Below are 10,584 nucleotides of genomic sequence, written 5' to 3' on the forward strand. Positions count from 1 at the left end.
ACAATTTTAGCCCTGTCAAAGATCTCATATTGGGGTTTTGTAGCAATATTGAACTGTGACAGCTATAGGGGCAAAGCAGCGGCCTCTTGCCTTGTAATACAAATCCACGACGAAACAGCAAATGCAGGAGGCCAACACTGCCCCAAACGGCCATGTCTAAAGCTTCATAAAGCAGTAACCAGAGCAACAAGGAGATAACTCTGCTCAAATTAGATCTCATTATTTGTTGATTACTAACTAGATCCTCCTTGACATAGAAGAGGAAGAATTCCAACAAAGCTCTCTTAATTTAATTGAAGTACATGGAAAATCTGTGGGCTGCCTTTAAAGCTGACACTGGAACAATAAAAAGTGCAGAACCCATGAAGATTCAGATAGACAGAATCAAACCTCTCCCCAAACTACCACAATATACTTTAAAGCCTGAGGCCATACAAGGGCTCACACTCATAGTAGAGACCTAAGTGCCAGGGGCTAATTATTACCTGTACCAGTCCCTGCGACACACTGATCGTATAATAGAGGTGGATGGTGATTTGTCCAGGATGTAAGAGCTATTGAAAGCTGTTAAGAAGAGTTATTCCTCGTTTCCTAGTTGTTCCAAATCTGAACAGTGTCACAAGTTCCACCAGACTCAAAATGGTTCACCATTGTAGACCTTTGTTCAGCACTTTTCAGCACTCCTGTAGACATCAACAGCTAATATCAATTTGCCTTTATGTGGAAAAAGTGACATTGTACCTGGACAGTCATGCCTCAAGGGTTCAGAGGCCCCTCCTTATTTCTCCCAAGTGTTTCACCAAGATTTAAACATCCTGCTGTTCCCTGGGAAACTGACACTTTTACAATATGTAGATGACCTCTTGCCGTGCTCAGCTACCGAAGAGATGTCCAGAAAAGATTCTGTTTATTTGCTACAAATGTTAGCTGAAAAGGGACGCAATGTCTCTAAGGAAAAATTACAATGATTTTTAGACACTGTTCATTACGTAGGTCATGACCAAAACCCAGAAGGAATTTACCTGTCTTCAAAAGGAATTAAGCTAAGCCAGGAATTTCCTATATCCACGACTAAGCAACAGCTTTCTACTCATAACTAGTTACTGCAGACTATGGATTCCTAATTTTTCTCTATTACGTCCCCACTCTATGAATTTACTAAAATTTCAGTCCCTGAACCCCCTTTTTAGGAAGATAAACATGAGCAGGCTTATATAAGACTGAAACAAGCACTGCAAAAACTGCCTGCCCTAGGCTACCTAACTATCTAAAACCTTTTACTTTATTTGTGCATGAAAGGAATAATCAAGCCCTGGGAATGTTTTCCCAAGAACACAGTAATAACCAAAGGCCTTCTGTCTATTATAGCACAGACAACTTGATTCAGGTGCTCCGCCCATCTCAGCTGTCTTAAGGCTATGCCAGCAGAGGCAGAGTTAGTGGAAGCAGAGTTAATCTGGAAGATGAGATCTGGGAAATGATGTTTATTTGCAAACTCTAATGCTTCCCAAAGTCATCTTAATTCTGAATTGACTCAACATTTCTCTGCAAGCAAACTAACTTCCTTTGAGATCCTTCTGCTTTCACCTCCTAATCCACATTTTAAAAACTGTAATGTCCTTAACCCTGCTACGTTACTATTTCTGACAAAGCGAGCACCATGTCTGTAAGATAAAAACATCCCATTTTGCGACACTGCATCTTGATTTATGAGGTATGTCTTTAACTAATCCTGACCTAATCTTGTTTGTTGATGGGTCATAACTGTAGAAATGAAAAAGGGAATTTTTAAGCTGGTTATCCTATTACAACCCAATATGACTTACTCAAAAGAGAAATCTTACATAAGTGAAATTAGCCCAACAGAGCTCCGTGCCCTTTCCCAAGAATGCCAGTTATCGGAAGCTCAAGCTGCAAATATTTATACTGATAGCTGGTATACCTTTGGGGTCGTCATGATTTGGGGATGTTATGGAAATTAAGGGGTGTTCTTATGTCCTCTGGGATCCCAGTAAAAAATGAACAAGTAAACAACTTTCTTACTGCTCTTCTTTTACCTTCTCAAATTGCCATCATCAAAAGAAGCTCAGCTCAAAGGACTGAATCACGAGTATTAGGGAAATGCCTGGCTGACTTTCATGCAAAGGCAGCAGCGACAGAATCTGTAAAGATTGTGGCTCATGTGGATGAAATCTATTCTATTTCTGCAAAAAATGATCCCTTATTGCTTAACTTTTGCCATCCTGCTATCTTTAACATGGCAACAGTCCGCTCCTGATGGGTAAACACTGGTTATAAATTAAACAAATGGTCAAATCTATGCGAAACCCAAGATGGCCGCTTGGTTCTTTCATGCTCCCTGGCAAACCCCATTTTTTGGTTTTTGCATTTCTTCACCCACTATGGGGCATTTAAGATGACTCAAATTCTGAATAAACGCTGGTAGGAAGACTTACATAAAATTGCAAAAACAGCCTACCAGCAATGTCTGACCTGCCAGGTTCATAATCTTGGAAAAACTATTTTTGTCCCCAGAAGCCTCAGACTTCCCTCTAGACCATTTGAACAACTTCAACTGGACTTCTTTCAACTTAGTACGAGTTATCAATATATTCTTGATATTTTCTGTATGTTTCCTGGATGGGTTGAAGCCTCTCCCTGCTACAAGGCTGATGCCCTCACAGTGGCAAAGGACTATTAGGAAATGTGTTTCCCACTTGGGGTATACCTTCCACAACCTCCGGTGATCCAGGCACCCACTCGATTGGGAAAATTATGTGAACCTTGATGAAAATCTTACAAACTTCTTGGAATTATCACTGTCCCTATCACTGCATCATCAGGCAAGGTCAAGAGGATTAATGGAATCCTCAAACTTAAACACTCTAAATTTGCTGAACCCCTCTGGGAAACATAAGGTAACTCCACACGAGACTGTCATGGGTAGACCAATGTCCAATTGGTATAAAATCTGCTGATCCCTTGTTGTCTCTTTTTAGTATGACCATCTATTGTAGGTCTTTAATATCTTATGCTCAAGCCTATCACCAACAGTTTAAAGACACTTCCCTGGATCCCAATTCAAAAGATCCTGTTTGGAGCCTTGTGACTGGATATTCTGGAAGTGTCATCATCAAAGGAAGGCAGCCCCTGAGCCCCGATGAAAGAGACTTTACAAAGTACTCCTCACTACTGACACTGCTGCAAAACTAGAAGGTATTGAGCCTTGGATACACATCTCACAGTCAAAGAAGCTTCCACCTGACATCTATCTGGTCCTGTACAGACGCTAGAGACCTATGAATTAAACCGACGAGGAAGAGAAGTAGCTGACATAAACACATACTTCTTCTACCTAATACACCAGATCAAGACTTCATACTTTAACTAAACATGAAATCCTTTCTTCTTTTCTCTTTCCTTGGCAAACCCCATTTTCAGTTTTGCCATCATCTATATCTTCCAGGCCATTGCTAAAGGTGGTAACCATTCAGACTTGGTATTTGTCATCAGAAACTCTGATCTTTCCATTGACAATGCCACCTTAATGAAAGTGGTTTACGTCCCACAGGATTTTTGTCTGTGGTGGTGATCATTCTCCTAGACTGCTGGTGCATAACGAGGTAATACCTCTTAGGTTATCTACCAGCGTCCCTAACTGTCCATCAACTGAGGCACTTCATTGGTCAATTCCCCTAAACTTACATTGTCAAAAGGACCTACCAGAAGACTTTTTGTGACTCAGGATTTACCTCCTTTGGCAGGTCCCGACTTTCCTCAGTTAGGAATAAATATAAATAAGGCTCTGATCAGGAATCTCTCCTAAGCTCTAGAAAATACTGCAGAATCCACTGTTAAAGCAATAGCTGCCCAACAAAAATCCTTAGATTGTCTGCTCAAGGTGGTTCTCGACATTAGCCTAACCCTTGATTATCTTTTAGGTGAGCAAGGAGGTGTCTGTGCTGTGGCCAACACCACCAGCTGCACCTGGATTAACACTGCAGGAAGCTGAAACTCAGTTACATAGGATCACTGAACAAACCACTTGGCTTAAAAAGATGAATCCCTCAACAGTCTTTGACTTGATTTTGATGGGTTTGGTTCCTGGGGACCATGGCTCCAAAGAGCACTCCAAACATCATAAATTATCCTGTTAATAGTTATCATAATCATCTTCCTGGTGCACTGTATTCTCTCAAAAGCTTTAGATGCGTGTTCAAGGCTTCTAACCACCAAACAAATGATCTACCTAAGACTGGAACATCAGAAAAGGAGTTAAGAGAATGACTGACTTAAAGATTGTGAACCTAAAGCTGTGGCCTATGAGTACCAACAGGGATTAAGGAAAAACATCATGACCTGTGAATATCACACAGAGGATCAGTAAACGCCATGAGAACTATAGACTAGTAGTGAGCGTGGCACTAATGCCTTAAATTTTGATCATATCTCTCAGTCAAGCTGAGAGTCTGATCAAAAGCAGGGCGGGGGGTAACTGTTGAGGAGAAAACCACAGACCCAAAATGGAATCACTTGAGCTAAAGCCCATGACACTGAACCTAGACGATATCTTACATAACTGCAGTTTGGGCCTGTTCCAGGAATGTAATCTTAATTGGTCTGCCTGGAATTTTTTGGTTAGTACCAATGAGGTAATCCATCATGTGGGCCCTCTCCATCCACCCCTCATCCCCAAGAAGCTGAGACAATCTGCCTGTCCCACACGCTTCATCCCTCATTCTGCCCACCCCTCTTCCATGCTAGTCTTGCCTTTTCGGGGCAGCGGGAGAGCTGAGCTCTCCTGGATTCTAACTGCAGCTTCCCCTAGACTATACTATATCTTAGTCCTGGGGCAGAGAGATATGGGAGACTTCTCAGCTCAATCCAGTCCCAGCCCCGCACATGGAGCCCGAACAGTGCTGTAAGAGGGTTTGTCCCGAGGAAAGGACGGTCTGCACCCATATCTGCTCTTCCCCAGCCCCAGCCCATGCCTTACTCACCACCAAGACGTGCTCGAGAAGGTCCAGGTAGCTGAGGGTGCACTCTGTCCCGTACCGCAAGGCTCTGGCACGCACCTCCTCACTGACATCAGGATGGAAGGATGCTTGCTGCAAAGGAATGTTGACATCTTGAAACAGGAAGAGCCAGCTGCTAAGTGGACCTGGGGGTGAGGAAGAGTCACCAGCCTAGCTAGCAGTGCTATGCAGCTCTGGATCCTTGATTCTGGAACTCCCTGTGCTTTAATTCAGTGACCTCTGACTCCTTGGATAGAGGAGGTGGTCCTTTGTACCTTCCCCATATCTCCACAGCAAGCTCTCTGCAAGTTTGTGTCTTGATATTTTTACTGCCCTGGGGCCAGACAAAACCAAATGAATCTGGTCCCTCTTTCCTTTTTATCCTCTCTGTCTCCCCTCTTCCCTTTCCCACCTTTTACTGACATGTAAGAAATTCCACATGCACTGAGAAGTCCAGGAAAGATCATGATGAGGGCTTATCGCAGGGGACATGCTGTCCCGGTGTTAGCCTGCCTCTCCTCAGCAATGTGAGGAGTCCCGAAGACCCCTCTAGTTCAGATGTTAATCACGCCCAGGTCCTCACTCCATGGCCTGATCACGCTGTGGTCACAACTTGGTCTCCCAACCAGGGACCTCTGGCTCCTGGGAAGCTTCAGGCAACAAACTCCCCAGGACCCTCAGAGGCGCCTTACATTACACACCTCCAGATAAGCAAACTAGGACCTATGAACTATAGCATCTTCAACTATTTTTCTTGCCCTTGTGACCTGCCAAGTTGAGTCACTCACCGTAGATCATTTCAGATGGCACACCCATTCACGGAGTTGCTAGATTAACTACAGGATGCCCAGTTTAATTTGAATTTTGGGTAAATGACAAAAAATTTTAGCATAAGTATGGGACACCCTATGTTTTATTTGCTAAATCCGGCAACCCTACCCACTTAGCCTTTCTTCCTTGTACAGCTTCACTCTGGAAAGAACTCAAGGGGGCTGCAAGAATATATAGAAAACTGCAAAGAAATCACCAAGCAGGGCACACACGAATCACACATTAGGATAAAAGGTCAAGACAGAAGGGGAATAGTGACCAGACTTCACATTTCTTCCACTTAAGCCCCTTTCCCTAGGATTGGGGAGTGCTGGTGGGAACTGTGGGCTCTCCCCTTACCTGACACCACCCACTCCACAAATCCCCCTGAAGGAGTGGGGCTAACTCCAGTGGTCAGCATTTATGAGTAAATTTATGAGTTTTATTCCTCTGAGCTCTGATAAGCCTCAGAGGTAGGCACCATGGCCTGCTCTTAACCATTGCTTAACAGTGGTAAAAGCCATGCTCTTCACCACCACTACAATGGATTTATCCTTATCCCATTGTGTCTACAAGTGTGAGGACAAAGCTCCACATCAGATCTGATGAGACTCTACTGGAGGAAGACACAGGCTCTGACGGTATTCAATGTCACCTCCAGTAGGTAACGGGCAAGGCCCTCATTTAGACCTGTGTGGTAGCTACGGATGAGGTTCTCTTGCCCACTGCTGGTGGCTCTGTAACTTGGTAGAACCTTTTGAGAGAGCAATCTGGCAATAATTAAAATGTCATATCATTTCACCCACAAATTCTGCTTTTATGAGTCATGCCTAAGGAAATAATCCAGAGCATAGAAAAAACAGATATGCCCAAAGATGTCCCTCGCAGTAAAATGTATGATTAAGAAAAAGAAAATCCAGACAACCTGAATATCTGATAGCAAGGGAAAGATTACTAACAAAGTATTTTGTGGTCATTAAAGAGTCAGCTATAATGACTCATAGTAACATAGAAACAGTCATCTAATGTTAACTATAAAATTGTGAATAATGTAAACATATGCATATGAAAGGTGAGACCAAAAAGAAACAAATTAGAATTAATTTAGGGTGTAGGGAAGTCCTGTCTCCACCTGAAAATTAGTGTAATCCTTCCTTTCTGATAAAATAAACCAGTCTGTAACCTACTGCATATCCATTTTGTCCTGGCTATCCCTCTCGACCACATATAGCATCTTGGGCCTCTGCTTGGCACATAAGGGTTCCTTCTTGATTCACCATTCAACATCCCTGATATTCTACATATTCTTTATTGCATGCACCTCACTTCTGTTCTGTAAAAAGGTGTAAATACAGGAGAGCAAAGGAAATGTAAATATCGATCAGTCTGCTAAATATCCTAATGGGAGTCTCAGGGCTCAGCAATGACACTTGTCATCAAGTCTAGCTTTGGTGTATAAAACTCTGGCTGTTATTTTGTCCTGCAAAATCAGGAAGGCCTGATCCAGGGGTGTGAAAACAGGGCGGAACTGAGGCTGGCCAATGGCACCTGTCCTTTAAAATCCTTAACCTCCTCCCCTGCAAACAGGGGAATATGTGTTAAGGAAGAGACTTGAAAATCTGAGCTGCCTGCCATTTATTTTTATCTTAATCATTTTCTTCCTATTTAATTTCTACTTTTCATTTCAGGTCTATAACATGGGGACAATGTGCCTGTCACTCATCAACCACAGTGACCTTGAGCAGTATGGCTGGGAGGCCATGGATGGCAGCAGAAACAGACAGTGAACTCAGAAGACCTAGTTTCAGTTCTGGTTCTGAAAGTAAATAGCTGTGTGACTTTGGCTATGCCACTTGATCTCTCCAAAGCTGTTTAATCATCCATCAAATTAGATAATTCATCTTGCTCTTCCCATCTGAGATCAAATGAGAACATACATGACAACCCTTCCACAACTATGAGGTATCCTGCATATACACAATGATGGCATTTGGGCCACATCTTGCTAGGCAAGTACTATTCTTGGACTGTAACCCTTTGGGAGTTATCACTTCTGGCAGGCAGATTCCATTAAGCACATCAAAAGGGCAATACTTGTGGCCTCAGGAGAGAGTCTAAACAACCTGTTCCAGAAGACAAAGTCCCTAATGAAAGTGGCCCTACCCACTTTGCCACCCTCTTCTCTTCACCCTCCCTGCACCCCTCTACTACACCCAGGAGACCAGTAAATAGTGCTGTTTTCCATACCAGGCCTTTGCACACCCATTCTTTCGTCCTGGCCGCCTCTCCCTGCCCTGTAGCCAGTTACCTCAAACCTATCGTACTCCTCTAAGGAACCCCTGAAAAGCCATCAGTTGAACCTTGCACCAGCTGCCCCTGGAATGCACTTCTCCACAGAGTGTGGTCCTATTCCCTCAGATCCCAAGCTGCGCTAGCTGCAACGGCCAGCTTTCAACTTCTGCGGTTCATCCCCACCTGCTCACCATGGCAGCAGGATCATAAATCAATCACCGAGCAGATGTCAAAGTGCTTGGGGCAAGGCTTTCCCTAGAAGGGTCAAAGTCTAGGGATGCTCAATGCATAGAGGGGATAAAAGGCTCTTATGGCTCATTTTCTTAACAGAAAAAAAATAAAGTGCAGGTGGTAAAGCTCAGGTCTCCCAGCTCCCTCACCACACATGGGCTCAAGGCAGCTGCCCATCTATCTACCCAAGCATCAGAAGAGTTTCTTCAAAACGTCTGGCACAGAGAGCGAAAAGTCAGTTCCCCAATGTTCTTTCTCAACCAATTATGGCAACATCCCTTCTAGCACAGAATGGACAACCTATGGAGCAGGAAAGGGTACGAACAGATGAGGGATGTAGTTTTCACTTGGAGAGCCTGGGACAAAATGCCATAGTCCCTCTTCACTGCTCAGAGTGGTCAGTGCCACACTCTCCATAAGAAGGCATCCTACTTACTGATAAAGAAGTAGAAGGAAAAGTGAGAGGGCAAAGTCAGCAGGGCAACTCCACTCCCTCTCAAACACAGAACTACCCCATGGAGTCCTTTCCCGTGGACTGATGTACACACGCCTTCAGCACGCACTTTATTATACAGTGTAAGGTACTGAGCTGCTCCTGTCTACAAACCCAGACTAAACTAAACTCAATCATGACAGAGACCTCTGTGTCCATCCAAAACAACGCCATAGCCTTTACCTTGCAAGCCGTCAACATATCAGACACGGCTTTCCGGCTCAGATTGGCTGTGGCGATAACATCTTCCTGTCTGCAAGAGTTCCCGGCTGCTACTGCTTTGGCTGTTGCCATGGTGATGCCTTTCGTCATCCTTATCGATTCTTCAGGTGATGATGTCTTTTCAGGTACTTCTTTTGACTGGAACACCTAGAAGTTAGAAATAGAAGAGGTTGGGGAAAAAAAAGTAATGACAAAAACCATTTATTCTTCTCTGACCAGGCTGCAGCTCAGTATCTGAAAACCAAACTGGCAACAGGAAGAAACTGTCAAATGGCAGGAAATGAGAAATTTAAGTACAGTAATGTCATTCTTGTTTCCAGATTCTAGCATGGATAAGTCTTGCACATCTATACTCAGCATTCATGGGAACAGCGTGGTGAGAGAGGCATATGTATAGCATTTACCCATTTGTCTGCAGAAATGGATACTCAATATTTGTAAATCATCCATCCCAGGGTGGTTCTGTGGCTTCTTGTTCTCTTGCCCCATCCCTGATGGAGCTTCATCAGTTCCCAGAAACTCTGCATTCCCGATGCTGGTTCCAGGGCAGGACTGACCTGGATAAACCACTCTGGGCTCACCTCTCTCTTTAAAGGGGTGTGGGGCTGGGGGAAATGAAGCAAGCATTCGGTTTCTTCTATTCTTAGCCTGTCTTACAAATATAACTGCATAATTGTGTGGAGGCGTTCATGTGGAGTGTACCACAGTGACACTGTGAATTATTTAACACACACACACACACACACCCCTTTTAGAGAAGCTGAAATAAATTAAGCATGGTAAGTGAATGTCCCACTTCAAAGTTCTACCTGTTAAGCCAGCCGTATATGCTTCAAGCCCAATCTGTCTTGCCTCTCTAGCATGAGTGACTGGTGCCCTGGTTGAGTGCTGAATGTGGCAACGACTCCCAAACCAGTTGGGGCTGCTCTGTGTTCAGCCCTAGGCAGCCATGTTTCAGCAGAGAAGCCTTTCCTGAGGCAGATAGGAGGACCCAGCCAGCATCCCTGCCATGTGTCAACTAGTGTCAAACATCGCTATTCCCCTAAAAAGGGGCAGCTGCAATTTAAGTAGCCCAGGACTCCAAATCCCAGCCCCATCCCTGAATGCTGCAGTGGAATGAAGGCCACGTGCACAGAGCCTTCCACACTGATGTGGTCCTTGTGGCTCATGCTCTTTTGGAAACATCTTATGTCCATGGAAACACATAATCTGGATTACTTCTAAATCACGTGGTGTATGTAGATGGACCACGTATCTGCAATTTCTAAGGAAAACTCCAAATTTCAAACCTTCTCTTCCATTGCCACCATTAGGCCCACCCACACCTGTCAGAACATGTGCCCAGACTTTGGTAGGAGACCTCTAGCCTGTGTGGCAGGTGAGTGCCGAGCAGCAGTGCTTGAGGACACCACCTATATTCCTTAGTTTCTCCTCTGCGGGAGAATTAAGCACAACATCAAGCAAGGCTGGATTCGTTAAAAACAGGAGAAGAGAACACAAGGCTCCATCACCGAAACCCAA

The 10,584-nt window shown here is 44.2% G+C and overlaps 1 protein-coding gene across 1 annotated transcript in view; it reads right to left on the bottom strand.

The window, feature by feature from the left end:
- Positions 1-10,584, bottom strand: part of TLN2 (talin 2) — a 340,255-nt gene that overhangs the window by 28,863 nt on the left and 300,808 nt on the right. The window contains exons 48-49 of the mRNA XM_023532579.1: positions 9,025-9,210; positions 5,001-5,108 (exon numbers count right to left, since the gene is read on the bottom strand). Of these exons, the coding sequence (XP_023388347.1) occupies positions 5,001-5,108; positions 9,025-9,210 (294 nt within the window). The remainder of the gene's footprint in view (positions 1-5,000; positions 5,109-9,024; positions 9,211-10,584) is intronic.

The sequence above is a fragment of the Pteropus vampyrus genome, unplaced genomic scaffold (assembly GCF_000151845.1).
Source record: "Pteropus vampyrus isolate Shadow unplaced genomic scaffold, Pvam_2.0 Scaffold85, whole genome shotgun sequence".
Taxonomy (NCBI): domain Eukaryota; kingdom Metazoa; phylum Chordata; class Mammalia; order Chiroptera; family Pteropodidae; genus Pteropus; species Pteropus vampyrus.